General features: G+C 47.7%; 9 protein-coding genes across 9 annotated transcripts; 6 read left to right on the forward strand and 3 right to left on the reverse strand.

The window, feature by feature from the left end:
* Positions 1-2,774: 2,774 nt before the first annotated feature.
* Positions 2,775-3,750, forward strand: FPOAC1_005686 (uncharacterized protein; the record flags this gene model as incomplete). The annotated part of the gene is made up of 3 exons (XM_044850205.1): positions 2,775-2,995; positions 3,077-3,441; positions 3,488-3,750. The coding sequence occupies 3 exons, from the start codon at positions 2,775-2,777 to the stop codon at positions 3,748-3,750; spliced, it is 849 nt and encodes a 282-aa protein (XP_044708915.1).
* A 206-nt stretch (positions 3,751-3,956) lies between these two features.
* FPOAC1_005687 (uncharacterized protein) lies at positions 3,957-5,171 on the reverse strand (the record flags this gene model as incomplete). The annotated part of the gene is made up of 3 exons (XM_044850206.1): positions 3,957-4,837; positions 4,886-5,033; positions 5,082-5,171. 3 exons carry the CDS (start codon positions 5,169-5,171, stop codon positions 3,957-3,959), a joined length of 1,119 nt encoding a protein of 372 aa, XP_044708916.1.
* A 250-nt stretch (positions 5,172-5,421) lies between these two features.
* On the reverse strand, positions 5,422-5,742 carry FPOAC1_005688 (uncharacterized protein; the record flags this gene model as incomplete). The annotated part of the gene is made up of 1 exon (XM_044850207.1): positions 5,422-5,742. The coding sequence occupies one exon, from the start codon at positions 5,740-5,742 to the stop codon at positions 5,422-5,424; it is 321 nt and encodes a 106-aa protein (XP_044708917.1).
* Positions 5,743-6,296: 554 nt separating this feature from the next.
* FPOAC1_005689 (uncharacterized protein) lies at positions 6,297-7,339 on the forward strand (the record flags this gene model as incomplete). The annotated part of the gene is made up of 4 exons (XM_044850208.1): positions 6,297-6,372; positions 6,438-6,987; positions 7,036-7,058; positions 7,116-7,339. 4 exons carry the CDS (start codon positions 6,297-6,299, stop codon positions 7,337-7,339), a joined length of 873 nt encoding a protein of 290 aa, XP_044708918.1.
* Positions 7,340-7,994: 655 nt separating this feature from the next.
* FPOAC1_005690 (uncharacterized protein) lies at positions 7,995-10,793 on the forward strand (the record flags this gene model as incomplete). The annotated part of the gene is made up of 1 exon (XM_044850209.1): positions 7,995-10,793. The coding sequence occupies one exon, from the start codon at positions 7,995-7,997 to the stop codon at positions 10,791-10,793; it is 2,799 nt and encodes a 932-aa protein (XP_044708919.1).
* A 539-nt stretch (positions 10,794-11,332) lies between these two features.
* On the forward strand, positions 11,333-13,529 carry FPOAC1_005691 (uncharacterized protein; the record flags this gene model as incomplete). Its single annotated transcript, XM_044850210.1, has 7 exons — positions 11,333-11,838; positions 11,896-12,077; positions 12,135-12,544; positions 12,593-12,778; positions 12,830-12,967; positions 13,014-13,144; positions 13,196-13,529. 7 exons carry the CDS (start codon positions 11,333-11,335, stop codon positions 13,527-13,529), a joined length of 1,887 nt encoding a protein of 628 aa, XP_044708920.1.
* A 408-nt stretch (positions 13,530-13,937) lies between these two features.
* On the forward strand, positions 13,938-14,289 carry FPOAC1_005692 (uncharacterized protein; the record flags this gene model as incomplete). Its single annotated transcript, XM_044850211.1, has 2 exons — positions 13,938-13,998; positions 14,045-14,289. 2 exons carry the CDS (start codon positions 13,938-13,940, stop codon positions 14,287-14,289), a joined length of 306 nt encoding a protein of 101 aa, XP_044708921.1.
* Positions 14,290-14,510: 221 nt separating this feature from the next.
* On the reverse strand, positions 14,511-17,132 carry FPOAC1_005693 (uncharacterized protein; the record flags this gene model as incomplete). Its single annotated transcript, XM_044850212.1, has 1 exon — positions 14,511-17,132. The coding sequence occupies one exon, from the start codon at positions 17,130-17,132 to the stop codon at positions 14,511-14,513; it is 2,622 nt and encodes an 873-aa protein (XP_044708922.1).
* Positions 17,133-18,986: 1,854 nt separating this feature from the next.
* FPOAC1_005694 (uncharacterized protein) lies at positions 18,987-20,914 on the forward strand (the record flags this gene model as incomplete). Its single annotated transcript, XM_044850213.1, has 2 exons — positions 18,987-19,036; positions 19,090-20,914. The coding sequence occupies 2 exons, from the start codon at positions 18,987-18,989 to the stop codon at positions 20,912-20,914; spliced, it is 1,875 nt and encodes a 624-aa protein (XP_044708923.1).
* Positions 20,915-21,203: the final 289 nt, after the last annotated feature.

A 21,203-nucleotide genomic window follows, 5' to 3' on the forward strand; every position in this document is an offset into this window, starting at 1 on the left:
TACACCGAGTTGCAAGAAGGATACTATACTCATTAGACAATGTATATAGACCCAATCATTGCTATCATCAACTGCCTCTCTTGCGTGATAGCGTTCAAGTTGGAGATGTGGGAGGTTGAGAGCATTCAGCTTCCTAAACCGTCACGGCGGCCGAGCTGTCCGAGTAAGGCAAGTGATAATGGGATGAATAGTATTAAGCAAAAGTGCCTATGCCAAGACCGACTCGTCTGTACTTAGCCTCCAAACATCTTGGCCAAGTCCCTTGTAGGACCCTCTTACCCCACGGTCATCTACCGGCGCTTCTATTGGGACGATGAGGCTCATTAATGTGGCGTTAATGTTGGATTGGTCTCTGGTAAACCTGTATTGGGACATTCGAAGATAAAGGTAGGTGATCTCCCGCTAGAGCTGTCCATTTTCCAGGGATCGAAACGGCTGAAAACAGGGCTTGATCTGGATGTTTAGATTGGGATAGATGGTAGATTTAGACGCGGGGTGAAATGCTGTCATCACATCTTATCACGTCTTGTCTGTCCAATCCTTCCCGATGCCTTTTCTCCTAGCGAGTTTCGTGAGTAATCCGACTATCGGAGGGTCGGCGTCCCCCGCTATCACCGCTATCTTTCTCGGAGCAGTTGAACTTAATGGGAAAGGTGTATTACTTTGATTTCCTCCCTTGCAGCGGGAGCATCCTCCATGTGTGGAAAACGTGTTGCTGATCTGTTCAGGGACCAATGATGACAACATTGGGCCCAATGATGGGATGAGAACGGAGATAGTGTTGCTGGTTGATCGACAGTAGCAAAGCCTCGTGTGACCCCTGGCTCCCTTGCTGGCTTGAGCCTAAGTGCTCGCGTGATTCGGAGCACATTTCCCATACGGGAATATGCTAAGGTTCTTATGTCTGAACTAACAGTATGCTTGATTTATGCATGCGAGATACCTAGTCTAGCGTTAAGCAGTCTGACAGGGGTAAGGCTGACGTTCCGCGAATCACAGAATAATGCTTCATCGCTATCTCGGCATCTGGGTTTGTCAATTGCTTGCGATGTCGACCACTCGAGCGTGCTTCAAAACTCCGCAACCTCCGAGCGAGTGGTATAGTATATTCAATTGTTTATATCGGACCGCTAGATAAGAACTGGTGTAGCTGCCTCACTGTGTCAAGCGAGCTTCTTAAACAAGATATACGTGCGGGTACCTAACATTAGATCGTCGGCCCGGTAGTTCTTAGTGAGGTAGAAAGATATTAGGCTCTAAACTCTAAAGGCCCCAACGCTATGACCGCCAAGTATTAATCTAATGATAGCTTGAATAGAATCATTGATAGCGATGCAGATCACTTGAGTGGTCTATTACGAGAAGCAAGATAGACTGACAAGGGCGATAATGACTCATGAATCTCTTTTCTTTTCTCGCCATCGATACTACAGAAGAGGCCTCTTGAATATTCATGAATCAACCCCCTTGCTTGCGTCTTTTCCATACATAGTCGACCCCACCTTCGAAGGCAGGTCCAGGGTCTGAATTCTCTCATACAGTGATGACGATATTTATCTCCCTGTCAGTCGACACCGCATTGACCGTATATACATATAGAGTTGAGGTTAACATAAACAATTGCTAACAAACGTTGGTGTGACATCCAAGACACTGTCTTAACATTGGGACCTGCATAGAGGCTATGCAATACTACACATAACCTGGGGAACCGTAGCTGAGGACTGCTTCGTGTGAGACCACCTTCCTAAACCAAACACCAAGATCTCGTATAGTCATCATTGCAGCAGGTGCATCGGAGGGGAAGAGATGGTGTTGCAATAATGGGGCTTCGAAGGATAAATGGTAGACGGTGGATGAAGTGATATAAAGCACTTGCCTTAATTGTTTTAGTTCAGGATTACTTCATTCTTATGTGTTTCCTATTTTGGAGACGCTTACCAAGCTGCTCGAAGCATCTGCGCATGCGATATGGTTCTGCTCAGATGTACCTTGATAAGAATGACTCGTATTCCGAGATAGAATTATCATGCCATATTGGTCAGGGTGACTATTATTCAACAGAACTTGAGAAATTGTGAATATATATTCACAAGCCGATAGATGTTCTTGATGGCGGAATCTAAAAAAAACCAATAAGAGATCATAGTCGCCCACAACTGATCGAGATAATAATAAGGTGATCTAAGGTGATTGATTGAGGATTGTCTTCTGATAGAAAAATCCATCTTGCATATACTATTCCTCAGCGCCATTTTATTGTAATAGTGATACGTTAATACGCAAATGAAGCAAACATGAGTTCTCACCAAGGTGATCAATATGCGAATTCTTTTGGAAACAGATGGGTTTGAAATAACAAAAAGGTTCACCAATTATCAAGATCAAGAAAAGGGTCTTGGACTATAAACAATACTCTAATTTGATATCACAAGACTTGCAAGTCGTTCTAATTTCATAATAAGGTCTTCCAATCGGTAAAATCCAACAGGACTTTCCGACTTCTCCCTCGGCGAATAACAAAAGTATGTATTTTTATAAATTTATCCTTTTTCAACTATTTGAAGTTGTTGATCTCCTCGATGTAGGGTAGTATCTTACTCAGCTGTCAGAAAATGGCGCTGCCCAATATGCTTGGCAGCTCGTGTTAGCTCTTATAAACCTGCTGATGCGAAAAACCAACGTGTACGTCATGGAATCCTTCGAGCTTACATATTGATGAAAGCCTACTCCTTCAATCAACACTGATCATAGTTCAAACACAATCTGACAAAATGCCATCTCTCAATAGCTGGTATTGGCACTTTCTCGAAAACTATGTCTATGCTGTACCAGAACCTCCTCCACGGCGGCGAACAAAACCCATGCAAGTCTTATGTGTGGGCCCGCCAAGGTCTGGGACTGAGTCCCTTCAGACAGCACTTCTGAAACTCGGATACGATCATACTTATCACGGCTGGGATATCGTTTATGAGAACCCCCCTGCCGCATCAAAGTGGGTTCGACTGTGCCGAAAGAAGTAGGTCACCATCCCTGGCTGCCTTATCTATTAGATACCTTGTTGACTTTGCATCAGATGGTTTGGACCTGTTGATGGGAATACGAACATCACCAAGGAAGACTTTGATCAAGTTCTTGGCCATTGTGTCGCCGTCACAGATGCTGCAGCATCCGTCTTTGCTGCCGAACTCATTGCTGCGTATCCTGAAGCCAAGGTAGTCCTTAATTACCGCAAAGATCTGGACGCATGGCATGAAAGCGCTATCAAGACCTTGCTCAGTGTTTGGGACAGCTGGCTGATCTTTGCACTTTCCTGCCTTGGAAAGGAGCTGTTCTGGGTGTGGCATGCTTATAGGCGCTTTATGTGGCCTGGTTTGTTCCGAGCTTTGGACGGTGATATTGACACGGGAATAGAGAGGAATGGAAAATGGGTTTACAAAGGTAAGATCTTCAAATCTATGTAGAGAAGCTGCTAATTTTCATCTAGAACATTGCAACATGATCCGCGGCCTAGTCCCAAAAGAGCGACTTCTGGAGTGGACTGTTGAAGATGGCTGGGAACCCTTGTGCAAGTTCTTGGGCAAGCCAGTTCCAGATGAACCGTTCCCTCATGTCAACAAAGCTACTGGATGGGATGACCGCATAGCTGAGACTAGCAAGAGATATATGTGGAGTGCTCTGCCGGGCTTGGCTATGGTGACTACAGTTACGGTTGGCTTGGGAGCTGTGGCATACAAGACTCTGCTTTGATATATTTTGAACCAATATCTATAGGGTATATCAGGGCCTCTACTTAATTCATTCCATATTTGTTATGAGAAACGTGGTAATGAACTGTATAGGCTGAGATTATGTGGTTCGTGGGTTTCTTTCAGTCGTCTATTTTCTTATTCCAATGACGGTATTCTCTATGTTTCGAACTAATCCGCGAGGTAATATGTAGACTAGTATGTGGTTCAGTGCGATGTTATCTGATCTACTCCATGTTTGTCTCCAAAACCCGGCTTACCACCAAGTGAGCCAAAAATGTCGCCAATGTAATTCTGGGGAGTTATTCCAGTTTCGAACCTGGTAGACCAATCCTTCACTATTCCCTCAATGACCTTCAGAGCTGTAAGATACAGATTGCGGGTTGAAGGCCCCAAGCCCCCCTTGTCCATAACGAAGGGAAGTTGGTGAGGCTTGTCTTCATGACCGCGATCGAAGTTTGACGCAGATCGAATGAGCAATATGCGTGAAAAGTCAACCTTTCCCTGAAGCGCTGCATTCAAAAGTCCTGCCAACAGCGCATTGTCCTCCTGTGCTGTCATGGTATATTCAGCTTGCCCAGCAGTGTACACTTTGGCAACTCTCTCCATGGCTTCGGAGATGCGATGGCCATGCCAGAAAGTATTAGATGATAGAACGTCTCCTTCAAGCACTCTTGGCTCCTGCGTTGCTGCGTCAAAGATACCTTCGGGTGAGTTCTTCCATAATGCGCGGTTCTCGGCAGCCACAGGCGAATCTTGAAGATTTACACCCTTGGCAACCGAAAAGGCATAGTCTCGGAGGGCACTGTTCAGTTCGAATACTTCAGATCCATGCACGATCCCCGGGAACTGATCGGGCTTGTCAGCTCCCATGGGAACATACCCGGATCCCCATTCTGAAGGAACTTCCCTCGCATCAAACTCAAGTTGAGTGTCGACTTGAACAGCAAACCGGGCAAACGCAACAGAACCAATGGTGGCTCTCTTGGGGTTAACACCTGCGATACCAGTCAAGATAAAGTACGACTTTGTCAGATCGAAGACTGGCGAAGTTAAAAGAGCACTGATTGACAAGGATGCATTTATCACTGGATCGAGTTATTAGATATTCAGATTTTTTACTCCCGATTTCTTACAAGCAGTGCCGACAACCAAGAGTGCAACATTGCCATCTTCAGTGACATGTATGTCTTCGTAACCACGAGCCAGACCCGGAACACGTATCTTTCGAGGGAACTGGAGAGCGCTCGAAGGATCAAGCCAGTTCTTTGACTCTTCATAGAACTAATACCGGTTAAAATGACACAATTTTCTGTAGCAGAATTCTTATACCATGGCAATTAGAAGAACTTTAGGTGAGATCTTCCCGTCTTGTGCCTGCGTGGCAGCAAGCCCCTGTTGGTTCGACTGCTGTTCACTCATCGTCTTATTGTTTAACCATGTAATTGTTGAAGATTGTTTTTGGAAACTGATTTGAGGTAATTAACCAAGACAAAGTGACACCATATAACCTCAAGCGGGGTCAAGGTGGCGTGACCAGTCACGAAATCTACATTCTCTTATCTTTGATCCTAGCCCACAAGCCGAGGCCCACGATACCTAGAGTTGTATCATCATGTCAGACCCAGGAGTATATATCTGATACCAGATGAATGAACAAACAATTCCATTATCAAGTCCTTTCTCCACATAAGAACCAGTACCAGTACCATATTCCTGCTAGAAACAAGGTAGCACACCCCAAAATAACGAGATTCATTACTCGTTCATTTCGTTTCTGTCTTTGAATAGCGTCTTGCTCTCGGCGGAAATCTTTTGCTGCAGCGGAAAGTCGTTCTGCGTTGGCAGCCAATTCTGCACCACTTGGCCTTTGTAAAATTCGTTCGAACAAGGCAAACGAGTCAACCTTGGTTTTGTCTCGGGAAGTCGAGGTGACTTCGACTCCGTTCTCTTTTTCGATGTTTACGAGTTGAGTTGCTGCATCTTGTGACATGATGTAGCCAACAAGCTCTAGGACAGTCCTTCAGGTGGTGATTATAAACAGATTTGTAGTATAATACTGGGAGATGATGACTGGCTGACGAATGGGATCAATGGTGCGAATTCTCATTCAGATACGACATTGGCAACTCCTGAACAATATCATACTTTTCTCTATCTGCCTTGTCTCAAGCCAAGGCAGACTCAGAGCAAGCCATTTTAGCTCTTGGAGTCGTGGGCTGGAGAAGCATGCTTGGCTTGGCTAATAAGAAAGACAAACAGCAAGTAAAACATCTACAGCAAATATGGTCCAGGTTGCCTGTAACAATGGTCGTCTCCAGATATCGAAGCATGCAAAAGGCGCACTTTACGGCACAAAGAGGTCTGTCCTGGTGGGGTAGAATGCCGAACCGAGCCGGCCGGTGAGATGACAGTCAACGTTAGATCGAAATCATTGAATCATACAAGCGGGGCAGTTAATAAGCAGCTACATAAATATAATGTGAATTGCCTCAACTATCGCCATTCCTTCGTAAAGATACTATCGCACAATTCAACTTTGAAATCATGGCGTCAGAACTCAGTGCCGGTTCCCTCTTCAATGTCGATGGCGTTATCGCATTGGTAACAGGTGGTGCTACTGGTTAGTCAACCACAAGCATGACAGCACCCAGTATTCAGTTCACGTTGTGACTGACGACTTTGCAGGCATTGGTCTCATGTTCGTCAAAGCTCTCCTTCAAAATGGCGCCTCCAAAGTATACATCGCTGGCAGAAGAAAGGAGAAGCTGGACGAGGTAGTCCGTTCATTGGGCGACAGGGTCGTTGGAATTCAGTGCGACGTCACGTCCAAGGAGGATCTCCAGAATGCTGTGTCACATGTTGAAAAGGATGCTGGATACATCAATCTTTTGGTCTGCAACAGCGGTATTGGGGGACCCCAGGTCAAGCCCATCACTCCCGAAACTTCCTTGGAGGAATGGGCAAAGTCCAACTTTGACACGGATTTCGACGCTTACGTCAACACGTTTGCCATCAACACTGCCTCGGTCTGGTTCACTAGCATGGTATTCCTCGGGCTTCTGAAGAAAGGCAACGAGAAAGCCAACGTTGACCAGACGTCGCAAATTATTGTCACTAGCTCTATTGCTGCCTTTAACAAAAAGGCTCCTGGTGGTTGGGCTTACGGACAGTCTAAAGCGGCTGCCGTTCTTGCCGCTAAGCAACTCGCAGTCGCTCTACCTCAGTGGAACATTCGGTGAGTCTTTCGTTTCCAATAGTGAAGAGATAAAGTTAACAGAAATAGTGCCAATTGTATCTGCCCAGGATGTAAGTTTAAATCTCCCTTGACCTGAGGAGCACCTTGTTCTGATAACTTCTGTCTAGTATTCCCTAGTGAAATGTCTGAGCCAATCGTCAAGATGTATTCAGATGAATCTGGACAACCTGGTGCGATTCCAACATCAATTGCGCCGATTCGAAGAATGGGAGACGAAAAGGACATGTCAGGAACGTTTCTGTATCTTGCATCGAGAGCAGGTGGATATTGCAATGGCGCAGTTATAGTGGTTGATGGTGGTCGTTTGGGCAACTTCCCCACTACAAATTAGATAACAAACTACCTATATACCTGTTAGAGGTTCTATCCATCATAACTATCTAATATCTAGTCGATTGATAGTCTTCTATTGAACGAGTCATTCTAGATGACTGAAAAGAGTAATCGCCGAGATGCGTAGGCTACCAATCGAACCAAAGTACCAAACTTATAGTGTAGGACTAGTGGGTATAGGTCCGGTAATAGGTGCAATATTCGAACGCGATAAAGCTATGGTTATCGTGCAGTTGCTGCCTTGTACAATGCATTGCAGATGCATCTTTAGCTTTAGATATCTGAAACAATTGCAAGCTTCTTGTAGATCAATTGGTCCGTCAAGGTCGAGAACGCTGAGGTGAGATTGAGCTGGCGCTCGGCAAGCAGCATTAGCGCGGCTGCCCGCTAGGCTTCGCCACTGCTGCCTATTTTCCAGGGACTCACTGCCCTAGGGATCCTCTCTCACCGACCGTGCTCTCTAGGTAATGGAGGCCAGTGACTCAGCCCGGCAAAGAGGCTTGGCAGGATTCACCATGATAGACCGAGGGACTTGAGAGAAGGCCTCATTGTTATTAGTCTAAGAACCAAGTATAAGTACGACATATCTAGATAGAGAATAAACTCATCTCAAATCATCTTCCTTCCATCATCACACCATCACATCAGCAACCATGGCTCGTACAGCACAAGCAGCAAAGGCCAGACGTGCCAACCGTCGTGACAATAACACACGCCATACCAAGGAGAGCGATGCAGAGTACATGGCTCTCAAGAGAGAAGCAGAGCGACGAGAACGTATTCTCTCCGACCAGCGCCGAACTGCCTCTAAATGGCGACCCAAGATCCCACAAGTCCGAAAGGTCAACTTTGACAACTTCAAGAACAGATATCAAGACGTCGACCAACCTGATTATGCCGTCGATGTTCTCATGTCGGGTCCTGGTGCCCAAGCTCAGATCCGCCGTGAGCATGCTCTTCGACGACGTGAGGAGATGGCCCGTCTCCGTATGAACTGGCTCAATTACCCCAGCCTTGGACTTCTCGAGGGGCCTCAGAAAAAAAAGGTCGATGCTTATGAGAAGGCCAAAAAGGACAAGAAGGGTGATTCTAGTCTTTCCTCTGATGCCGATATCCAGCGTATCCGTATCCAGTCACAGCCTATTCTTGGTCATTTGACCGCTCTCATGAACGACACAGAAAAGCGATCAGCTCCTCGGACTTTCATGCGACCCTTCAAGGCCCTCGTCCACTTCCAGCCCAAGATGCGAGAGATTCTCAACACTCTTGAGGAGAAGTGGGCTGACTTTGAGGAGGTTGCAAGCGAAAGCTCCGAGGCAGTCGAGCTTGATGTCGCCGATGCCGAGCCAGAGGTGATTGATGTCAAGGCCGACGACGGCGAAGCTGATGGCAATACGGACGACAAGGATGAGACAGAGTCTCTCCTCTCTGTTGACTCGAACGAAGATGAGGACTACGATAATCTCATGGACAGCCCTGAGGCTCTCCGCGACATGCGCTGCTATGTCGACTTCATCGACAAGGAAGTCGTTCCTCTCTACAACCGCTTCGATGACTCCACCGCCGACCGTGTCAAGTTTGACGACCTCTGGGCTCTATTTCGCACTGGCGATCTTATCTACATGCCCGCCTCTGGCGAAACTGGAGGTCGATACCACGAAGTGTGGCGTGTGTACAGAACCCGCAGCCCAGAGCCTGAGACCTCTTACCCCACGTCTGGTTGGGACTTCTTCGCCGATGAGCAGCAGATCGATGAGAATTCCAAGTTCAAGATCTCTGCTTACTACATCGACCACGATGGGAACCACTTTGGTGCCGTGCGCCGCACGTTCGAGATTGAGTCGTTTGTTGGCGAGCGATCTATCGAGTCCCTCGAAGTCTTCCCCATCCGCTACCGTCATGACCACAAGCAACTGCTCCAGACACTGAAGGATCAAGGCCGACAGTTTGTCAACTTCATCGATGACCGTCATCAACAGTACAGTGCATGGACCTTGACAAGGAACCCTCCTTCCAAGGGCACCGAGCCCGACGACGAGATCCTCGATAATGAGAACTATGAGAAGATGCGCCACCCCGAGTTTGTAGAGAGTGATGTCATTGTCGATCTCACAGAGGCTTATCAGAAGATGCCAGACTGGCGACCTCGCTTCCACAGGCTCACTGTGAACAAGTCTTCACGATGCGAGATCAAGGATGATGAGATGCCCATCCAGCACTGGTTCAACGGCACTCGCCACACCTTGGCCTACTCGCAGAACGAGATCATCCAGAACGCCGATGGTGTTGAGGCCCGGCAGAGAAGGGACAACCTCGCTGTCGATGCTTTCCTTCGGGCTCGTGTCAAGGGCAGCCGAACCTTTGAGACCAACCCCAAGGCTCTTGAGCTCCGCGAAGAGGACCTCGTTCTTCTTCCTAAGCGTATGTTTGCATACGCCCTTCGCGAGCGTCGCTTCCTGCCCATCGACCTCAACCTTCTCAAGCCTGTACGACGTGAGCCTGGTGTCTTTGAGAACCTCCGTATCCAGAGCGATTACAAGGATGTTGTTCGCGGTCTGGTCATGTCTCATTTCCAGAGAAAGGTTCTCGAGCGCAAGTATGCAGACGCTGCTGCTGAGGGACCTAGCCAGGACCTTATCCAAGGAAAAGGTCGAGGTCTCGTGGTCCTTCTTCACGGTGTTCCTGGTGTTGGTAAGACTGCTACTGCAGAGGCTGTCGCCATGGAGAACCGCAAGCCTCTGTTTGTTATTACTTGTGGTGATCTCGGTCTCACCCCTAATGCCGTTGAGAACGCTCTCAAGAATGTCTTCCGCCTCGCACACCTCTGGGACTGTGTCCTTTTGCTTGACGAGGCCGATGTGTTCCTGACCCAGCGATCTAAGCAAGACATGAAGCGCAATGCTCTTGTCTCTGTTTTCCTCCGAGTTCTTGAGTACTACAATGGTCTCCTCTTCCTGACCACCAACCGTGTTGGAACCATTGATGAGGCCTTCAAGTCCCGTATCCATCTGTCTCTCTACTACCCTCCTCTGGACAAGACGCAAACCCGCGATATCTTCCGTCTCAATATCGGTAAGCTCAAGCAGATTGAGGCCGAACGCCATCGTATGACTGGCGAGCCTGCACTGGTGATCAAGGAGAACGAGATCATCGAGTTTGCATCCAAGCACTACGAGGAGCTTGCCAGATCTACTGGCTGCTGGAACGGACGACAGATCCGAAGCGCATTCCAGATTGCTTCCAGTCTTGCAATTCACAACCACGCGACGCAGGCTGAGCTTGCGCTGTCTCGTGGCCAGAGCCCTCCTGCGGCACCTGTTCTTGATAGAACTTGGTTCGAGAAGGTGCAGATGTCGACGCAGAGCTTTGACAGGCACATGAAGAAGGAGGCTGGCAACTACGATAACGAGATGCCTCTTCGAAGCACATTCCACGAGAACAACTTTGATTGAGGAATTGCGATTTGGACATGAATTGGGAATTCGGAGCAATGCATGGTTTTACGATTTGGTCTTTTCAGGAAACGATAACTCAGGTAGTTATTAGCTAGTTATGCACTATGACATTAAATACGACACTTTCTATGAATACATTCAAGATATAGTAGCAACATGCGAATGTTAAAATATGGCGATCAGACCATTTCATGCTAAAAGGAGTTTTGAATACAACGTCGGCAAAGCTAATGTTGGTGGTCTCAATCAAAGCCTCATCCTTCGGGGGATTTTTGTCTCTGTAGGCACCAAATTACAGGGGTTTCTCATGCGTTTGGGCGATTTAATGCAATGATCTACAGTGGTGCGGGGTGTTTGGCACTGGAAATAGCATGATGAGTCTTGTGCTGCTGACCTTGTAGACGTCATATGGTTAAGCTCTACGTTAAGATGCTGGTCTGGTATGCGGGGAAGGAAATGTTCAGGGCATTACAAAAGGGACGAGTGGTCGCTCATTCGGTATTCTTTTGATCATTGTGTAGCTTTCATCTCCAATCATGTTTTGGTCAAAGATTGTAGTCTCCTTCGCGGGGTTCTGCTCACTGTCCTTGGTCTCTGCGCAGACAAAGTACGAGGTTCAGAAACCTCCACTTGATACAGACTGGACTTACAAGGTTGGCACTAACCCATGGCCTGAACATCCACGACCACTTCTCAAACGCGAGTCGTGGAAAAGTCTCAACGGTATCTGGACTTGGAGAGGCGATGGTGAATTGACTGATCCTCCCGAGGGTTCTCTTGACCGTGAAGTACTGGTTCCAGCTTGCATTGAGAGTGCCTTGTCGGGACTGCAGATCCTCGATCAACGCGAGTTTTGGTACCAGCGATCATTTGAAGTGGCGGACGAATGGGAAGAAAAGACCATTTTGCTTCATTTTGAGGCTGTGGACTACAACTCGACTATCTTTGTGAACGGCAAAGAGAAGGTGAACCATATTGGTGGGTACGACAGATTCACCATTGACATTACAGACAATGTCAAGTTTGGGGAGTCGAATGAATTGTGGGTTTATCTTGTTCCTCTATCCTCTCAACAGTCCTCTAATGCACAGGTACTTAGACTCGTCTTTGTGAGTGATCCAACGGATGATCAAGTAATTCCCATTGGCAAACAGACCCTGCGCCCAAGTCACATCTTCTATCGTTCTTGTTCCGGTATCTGGCAGCAAGTCTGGCTTGAAGCTGTCCCCAAAAACAATTACATTACTGAACTTGATGTAGCGGCTGGCGCAGACGGTCAAGGTGAGTGATACCCCAACTCTGTTCAACAGTACACAGTACTAACTAACTTGCTCTCAGTTGCCATTACAGTCCACACATCAGGAGAGTCCAGTAACCCCGTTCAAGTCACCATCCAAGGGGAAGACGGCACAAACATCGTCTCTCACAACGGAACCACAGACGAGGAGTTCAGTTTCACCGCAAAGTCGCCCAAGCTGTGGTGGCCTGATTCACCTACTCTCTACAACCTGACCGTGACACTCGGTAGTGGAGATGAAGTACACAGCTACACCGGCTTCCGTACTATATCCAAAGGTAAAGTAGAAAACGTCACACGACCGTTGCTCAACGGGGAGTTTGTGTTTCAATTCGGTACTCTCGATCAAGGGTACTGGCCTGATGGCTTGTACACGCCGCCAAACCGAGAGGCGATGATTTCTGATCTCAAGCTGTTGAAGAAGTTTGGCTTCAACATGGTGAGAAAGCATGTAAGTTTACTTATCATTCAACTCCATAATCACTACTAACTGCACTAGATCAAATATGAGCCTCATCTCTTTTACCAAGCATGCGACGAGCTCGGTCTTCTCGTCATCCAAGACATGCCAAGTCTGCCAGCAGATGGCAACCGCAAGCCCAATGATGCAGAGCAAGCCGAGTTCAAGCGACAGCTTGAGATTCTAGTCAATCAGCACAAGAGCTATCCCTCAATTACAACCTGGGTACGATACATGATCAATCTTAAGATATGAATACTTTACTTACATCGGCAGGTCATCTACAACGAAGGATGGGGTCAGCGAGATGGTTCGCCAGAGGAGGACCTCACACAGCTTGTCCGCAAACTCGACAAGTCGCGACTCATCAACTCTGTTAGCGGATGGGACGACCACGGCTATGGAGACTTCCATGTGAGTTCATCATCCAGAAGTAAAGAGCACAGCTGACGTTACCCAGGACAATCACAATTATGCTGCACCCCAATGTGGTACACCTTTCTACTCCCGACCCAAGACTCCATACGACCCTGAACGCATTGGCATCGCTGGTGAATACGGTGGTATCGGCCATAACGTATCAATTGAGCAGTAAGTACTACTTCGCCCTTCCTTATTCGCATGTCTCTGATTTGATCTCAGTCTTTGGAACGTCAAACAAGCCATCGATAGTATCCCCGAAACTTACGAGATCAACAAAGACCTTGATTCGTACAACTATCGGTCCGGTGTCTTGTTTCGAGATATCCGTGAGCAAACCCAGCGTTTCGCTTGTAGTGGCGCTGTATATACTCAGACGAGCGATGTCGAGGGCGAAGTCAATGGTTTGATCACGTATGACCGTCGTTTTGTGAGACCGGATGTTGAGAAGTGGCAGAGCGAGATTGCAAGTGTGTACAAGGCTGCTGCTTCGAGAGGCGGGAGGGAGTTTGATGATGATGGAAAGGAAAGTTCTGGGTCTTTGCTAGACCTGTAGTACATCGATAGTCTTTTCGATTCAATTGCATACATTTTATTATTCTCGATCGTGAAGTGCGAAGCAATGGGCCGTGTCCTCTTTCTGACGTTCTCAATGGTCCGCCACCATTGCTCACAACAAGCCTACGGTCGGAAATCTTCAGCTCTACAAAAAGACTAAGTATTAGGATATAAAATGAGTCTATATGCACTGAACTTGAAGTCACAAACAAATGCAATAAAATAAATTGCTTTGTGTTGGCTGGTCACGAGATCAACAAGCAGCAGGGAATCCCTCAACCTCGCCACTCAAGCAGCATACGTCAGCTGCCTCGAGAGCTCGATCATTCTTCATTCATTCTTTAGACTGCAATATTAACAACATCAATCTGTCCAAGTTCACAATCCCAGACACGGACAATACAAAATGACACTAAGCAACAGCGCCGAGAAGTCTACAAGCACTCATAAGCAACCCATCACGACAGGTACGATCTCTACATGTTTGATGCGCATAGCTAACCGCTATAGTAGAAACCGACAATGATGACTGGGAAATCGTGAATGAAAAGGGAAGCGAACTGTCGGGCGATCAAGCCAAGAAGGAGAGTGACTCTGAAAAGGGCACTGAAGAATCTTCGAAAGAAATGTCTGAAGACGAACATAAGAGAGAATTGACAAAGGCAAAGTGGGAGGGCATGCAACAGCAGGCGGGCGGGGTATATCCTCACCGAGAGGTCAAAGTACCAACCTATCCGAAATTCACTGGAGATTGGTAGCAGGTACAAGAAGTACTTGATGAACTGGGCAATCAGCCAACATCCTGTTCACGACAAGACGGCTCACAATGAATAGACATTGGGTAGATCGTAATAAACAACTCATACAAATGCTTCTGGCAATGCCATCTATTTATACCCAATCCATTCTTCCTCAACGCCAAAAATAAAAGGCAAAACCAACCATCCAACGCCAAACAATGATATGCAAGTCAAAGACATTAAGGAGGCGTCAAGGGCATCTTTTCCTTGAGCTTGAATTCCGCGTATGGCCCAAATCGCCATCGCTTACTGTTCTCCTCCACCCACCAGCGAGCTATAGAAGCTCCTTCTTGTACCCAGTTTTCGACTTCGTGGATCTCTGCATGTGACAAGACCTGCAATCTGTGAAGCTCATGCCTGATACTATCTATAAAGGATCCAAACTCAAAGCCTTGGATTGAGTACTCTCCACGTGGATCGTTGGTGAGGTTGGTGAAGCGCCATTCAATGTTGTCGATGAGAGGAACGACGAGGTGACGTTCGGGGTAGCGGGCGTCGCGACCGGTTATCATGGCACGGCCAGGATTGACGACTGTGAACTGCCAATTACCCTGACCGGTCGTTTCGTTCTGATTTACTTGCGGGCGAATGAGGGACTGTCCTTCGTAGTTGCGCATCAGATCAGAAGCAACCTGTTGGCTACCGTTGTTCAAAGAACCTGTCTCGACAAGGAGGTCAAGGATTGTGGGTAAAATCTGCGACGAGTGTACTGCATCGTGGACATCGAAAGCCGGCAGCAATGGATGCGAAAGCACCAAAGGAACGTGGTCGACGCCGACGTTCGGATTGTAATACGGGGAAACAATGCCATTTTCAGGCATCGAAAGACCGTGGTCGCCGACGAATACCATCAAAGTCTCGTTGGCAACACCTTGCTCATCCAGCAGATTCAGAACCTTGCGCAGCCACCTATCATCATAGCCTTCGGTGTTGATGTAATGCGATAGCATGTCGAGACCGTTCGCGACTGGGACGTACTCTTCCTTCTCGGGCAGCTTGAAGGCGTGATGACTCGTGCTGGTGAGGTGCGAGAGGAAAACACGCTCGTTCTTCTCTTTTGCCGAGACAAAGGCATCGCGAATGTAATCTTCGAGGGGATCCTCCTCGAAAGCAAAGGCATTGATGTTGGGCAGTGTGACGCGACCGTGAGTCGCATTGTCCGATTGTAGATATTCTCGATTGATGATGTGTTCATCAGGGAATCCGATACCAGCTATCATTTCGTACTGCTTGTCGAACGCCATGGTAGCGGCCTGATAGAAGTAGGATTGCCAATGTGACCCATTGTAGGCGTGCGATTCGTCACCTGCGGAAGCGCTCACCTGATTCATGGCATTGAAGATTTGTGGTAGACACGGTTGGTATAGGTGGTGTTTGTAATCAAGGTTGAAGTCTGCCAGTAGGGGTGAAATACCACAAAGCGTGCCCTCCAAACTCTTGAGTGTGTATGTCGCTGTCGTGTGGGCGTTGGTGAAGCGAACGCCGCCTCGCTTCACTTGGTCCGACTTCAAGTGGTTGAAGCCATCATCATAGTCTCCGGTGATAAAGTTCGCAGTCGGGGTCAAAGTCGCGAGTCGGCGCATGGCATCCGGTGGAAGGCCATTCTCACCATAGCTCTCGACCAATTTATCCCACACTACAGTGTCCTTCTTGAGAGGGAAGACATCGTTGCGGGTGCTTTCGAGGAAGAATAGGAGAACGTGTCGGATGGGGACATCTTGTAGCTTGTTTCGTAGTTCGGAAATAATATCTTTGTCGAGGTTCGAGATTTTCAAAGGATCTGCGTCTGCATTGTAGTGGTCTTTGCCATCGTACCAGTCCTCAAAACCAGTCAACTTTGTATCCTCAGGCAGCCATCCCATGTTTGGTGGCATACTGAGAGCTGACTTTTTATCCCATGACCGGTGGATGCCAACATCGAGAATCTGAGGCAGGTTTTGTAGGACAGGAGACGAGGCGGAGAGGTCGACGAAAGGCATCAATGCGGGTGTCCACGAAAGGAATATTAGGGATCGGTCGATCGGTCGTTCGTATGATGCATAAATGAGCATTAGGACAACGCAGGCAATTACTGTGTAGACGATCATGTTGGTGACCACCTTGCAGGCAAAACGCGGCACCGACCGTCGTATTTCGGCATCCCACTCGAGAATATCGTCGTACTCATCGCTGGTACGTTTGACTTGTTCCTCGATGTCCAATTGTGGAACCTGGGAGTAATTGCTCTTGCGCAAGACGTGTCGGCAGAACAGATGCCATGTTGTAGCAAAAGGCCAATTGACGACATCGGCAAAGTAGCCATACAGAGTGTAGCAGATATTTTGAAACAACCATGCCGCAACAAAGGTCGCGCAAAGGACCATGACAAACGACAGACTTCCCGATAGTATTAGGGCTCGCGACGAGGGATCGGTAGGGAGGGAGACGTTTCGGAGATGGATTTCGGAGCCGGCGGCGAGGTAGAACGAGACGAAGATGATGCTGAAGGCAGCATTGTAGAACATGAATAGGCCATTGCAGAGAGTTATGAGGGCGCGCAGCAGAAACGGTAGACCGGTGACCCAGTGGTCAAGAAGTAGTCGGATGAAGGTGAGGACGGCGATGTCCTGGGCGACGAAGGAATAACCCCATTCTCGCAGGAGGATAGGATGAACGGCTGTGTGATGGTCATGGATGTGAATGATCTTGGCACTCCACACGGCCAAGGCTGTGAAGGTGAAGAAGAATCGACGGTTGGCGAAACGCAAGACGGCGGAGGAGAGGCAACGTGCCACGGCCTTGGCAGGCGCGGGTATTGTCATAGTGAATTAAAAGGTGTACCGTAGAAGAAGAAGAGTCGGAGAAGAGAAGAGAAGAGACAGCCGCAGGGCTGTCGGTGGTTTCCTTTGGCGCAAAGGCCGAGGAAAGCGGTGATGGAGAAAATGAGTCTACCCAGTTGACGGTCGCAAACCAGTGCGATACATAGCACAAGTCCAGAAAGGGGTCTTTTTCGGTTGGTTCTCGTAAAACAAGCTTTGACATAAGCAATAATGCCAAGATGTTGAAAGAATTAAGAAAAGAAAAAGAGAGAAGGGGTTCTATCACAATTCCATAGAGACGAAACAGGGCCCACGTAAGCTACCTATATAGATCCATGCAATTACAGTTTTTAGTCAAAAAGAGGCGCTGTCATGCTCTGTTTTACGTTATTTCCATTGCCCGGAAGGCATTGAAGATCAAATTTGGGCTGGTTGTTGCTGGGAGAAAAGGGTTCCATCCCTGTTGTTACTGGCGGGGTACAGTAGATTGAAGGAAGTGGAAGCCTCGTTCCCTCGCTCCAGGTTATTCAGGGGTCTAGACCCGCTATGACAGGTCGGGCAAGATGATGATTGGGGCTGCCTGGTCTCAGCGATGGACGCCAGAGAGGGGCACAAAAGCCAAGAAACCATGGAAGTCTAGAATACGCCCGGGCGGTAAGAAGCTCTAGCTTTTCCAGTGGTGATTCTATTGATTCAGCCCTGTGCTATTTATTCCCTCGACAAGAATAGAATACTCATATAAATTCTGGCGTCAATCGATTAGTTAGTTGTAACAGCTGTCTGCCCCCAAGTTTTACATTTTGTAGCATTCAAGCAAGCGATGATCTTCTCCACTGGCATTAGTAGTGATTTCATCAACTGACTCGATAAATCGGTCACGACCACATTAGGCTATTGCCGAATATGCATGTTTTTACATTGTAATATCCAAATACACTCAATGAATGTGCCGCTCTCATCAGATGATACACATAAACACTGCCACAGTTCCTCAAACCTTCTCTGCTAACTCACCGCAGCCCGTACTGGCTCTTGACTCCGCCCCCAATTTGGGAGATGGCGCGTCTACCAATGAAAGCCAACAGCTCGTAAAGAGTTATGGGCCCCGGAGACTCCTTACCTGATAATGGATACTTAAACTCTCGGCTGATAGCAGCCACTTGCAAAGTACTTTTTATCATCGGCCATTCCATTTGAATGAAGTCGTCTTTCCACCACAGAATGTCCTTTTGCATGCTCTTCAGTGGCAAGTAATTTTGTGTAGAATATATTTCCACAAGATAACTGAAAAGAAATTAACTGGAAGAGCCGAAACACATGGCGTTGATAGCCACTCTGATCATGTTGATGTTAGGAACAACAGCTCCGCCAGCAAATTGACATCCTCAACAGAATTATCAGCAGAACCGTTGTGAACCCGCAAAGATGGTTGGCAGACTGAGTGTTCGTAAAAGAGTGCGGACATTCATATGAGCCTTTCACATTGCCAAAGCCATCATATAAATAAAACAGCCTCCCACATGCGCCAGTGCCGGGAATTACAGGAGGTGTAGGGTAAAACTCCAACTCACCGTCACCACAGAGCGTTGGTGTGAATGATAGAAAGCTCAATCAGGTTTTTGAGAATATGAAAAGAATCTCTAGGACTGTGTATAAGCTGCCTATATCTTTCAGGCGATATACTTACCATGTTCTGGATTTACCAAAGAGTTGGATGAAATGAGATGATCTCAGGCTTGGCAAGATCCTAGATAGGTAGTAGCCAATGTCGCCAATATGCAATTAACCACTCCCTAGCTACTGTCCATCTCACTCCCTGGAGATTTCGCTCATCACTAACACAAAGACGCAAACAACATGAACACAGAATCAGGTTTCTTACCTGTACACACTCAAGAATTAGTAAAGTAAAAACCATCCCGTCTTTCGGCTAGTCATTCCAGGTACTGACAGGAACCAGGCCAATCAAACCAAAGATTTCTCGTACCAGTACAAGCAAAGTCCGAACAGGCTGCATCACTTGCAAAAAACGTCACGTCAAATGTGACGAAGCAAAACCTCATTGCGGTAACTGTACCAGAAATCGAAGGAAATGTGAAGGCTATGCCACCGTGGCCAAGAAGAAGAATGCATCACCTCCCCAAATTCGATGGGATTCGAAACATATTACTCACACGGCACCTCTGAAGGCTCAGCTACATCTTGTCCACGACTGGCTACACTTTAGAGACGCTGATAGTGTGATCTACTTTGAACAATTCGTGGGAGTTGTGCAGAGTCCATGGATCGCTGCCGGCTTCAATAATGATCTGTGGGCTGTGACATTGCCACAGGTTGCTCGCACAAACGACGTAGTACGGCACGCTGCTATTGCCATTGGAGCTTTGAGCAAGTGGTTTACCAAGAATCACCATGGGTCACTCGGCTCATCTCAGCTTATTATGAGTGAAACTGCACAGAACGACCCAGATTATCTAAATGCCGTTGGCCATTACTGCCATGCCTTGAGATTGCAGAGTCAACAGCCCTGTATGCAAGATGCAGTGTTTCTTTCAATCCTGTTTCTTTGTTTCGAGATCCTGCGCGGTAACAGGAAGGCCGCCTTGGATCACATCAACCATGGTTTGGCCATGCTACTTGCTCTCGTTACAGACCCAGACTCACGACTGATGACATCCGTGGCCCCGAACCCGAAGCCTCTCATCGCAGTGGTGGCAGACATCTTTACCCATTTGCTGCCTCAGATTCGGTTGGTACTACAAGGAAGTGTTGGTCAAAGTCCAGCAGTGCCCAACTTTGCAAAGGGCCTGCGGGATAAACGGGAGACGGCCGAGTCATTTATGAGACTTGTTGGTGACTTGCCCCGATCCTATCGTCCCACTGACAAGCTGCCGCCCGTTCTCGACAGTCTGGACGAATTTGAGAGATATTGGATGACAGGCCGAAACGCAAAACTGGCCGTAGGCCCTCTGTTGATGGAGGCTGTCCACAAGTCTGGTGCTTTGAACTCGGCTGATCCTAGCATGATGTCAGAATTATGGAGGCAAATCATGGCCGACCCTCGCATTCAAGAGATTTGCGAAGCCTCCATGAAAGAGCTGCACGCCCTTGAAGCTGCCTTTATGCCACTGTTCAATCGTGCCATCATGTCTGAACCTGGATCAGTGGAATACATGAGGGCTATCCATCTGCGCCTGCACTATTTGGGCACGTGTACGTTTGAGGATCTTACGCACTTCTTCGACCCTGCACCAGTTCAGGCCAAGACGCCAATGTTTCGCGAGTATCTATCCCTGGCAGACATAAGTCTACGAACAGCAAAGCAAGGCTTGAAAAGCCCAGCGCATCACATGTCTCTACAGTGCGGTCTAGCTTTACACCTGTTCCTCATCTCAATTTTCTGCCGAGATGCTTTACTGCGGGACGAAGCCATGTGGATGCTGAAAGACTACCCTGGGCAGGATGGTATATGGAATGCGCGCTCACTGTATGTGCTGGCCCTCAGGAACAGAAGTGTGGAGCGTATCAATGCTTCAGATGGTACAGCTTCAGAGCAGTGGCGTCGTCTTTTACGCCGTGAATATTTGTTCGAAGAAGGGGGTCAACGGATTGTGTTCTGCTTCTTGGACAAAGACCCAGTGAATGGGGAATGGGGGCTAGTGGAAGAAACTGCTGAAGTCAAGGGTGATCTCGATGCGGTTCAGTGGCACAGAAGGCCTCTATCAGCAGCTGGGAAGCCTCTGATGGGGGATATAATAACGCTTTGGCCAGAACTGATGGAGTGAGGGAGGCGAGGATGAAGTGCGCATATCAGCATCTCAGTTTCTGACTTCTGACAGTGTTAGATGATGCTGGGTCCACTCTGAAAGATGCGAGAAAAGTGGAACTCGTAAACGTCCAAAAACGGTAATCGTCTTTACGAGCCGTGCACAAGAGACAAGAACCAAGTCAAGATGTGAGATTACAATAAGTCTTTAAAGTCTCGGGCTTTGGCTGTTATCTATCTCGCACTTACTCAATCAATACAGTCATTTCTCTGGTGCCGTTTCTTTACAATTTTTGTTTTTTAGTTGT

This window comes from Fusarium poae, chromosome 2, assembly GCF_019609905.1.
Source record: "Fusarium poae strain DAOMC 252244 chromosome 2, whole genome shotgun sequence".
Lineage (NCBI taxonomy): Eukaryota > Fungi > Ascomycota > Sordariomycetes > Hypocreales > Nectriaceae > Fusarium > Fusarium poae.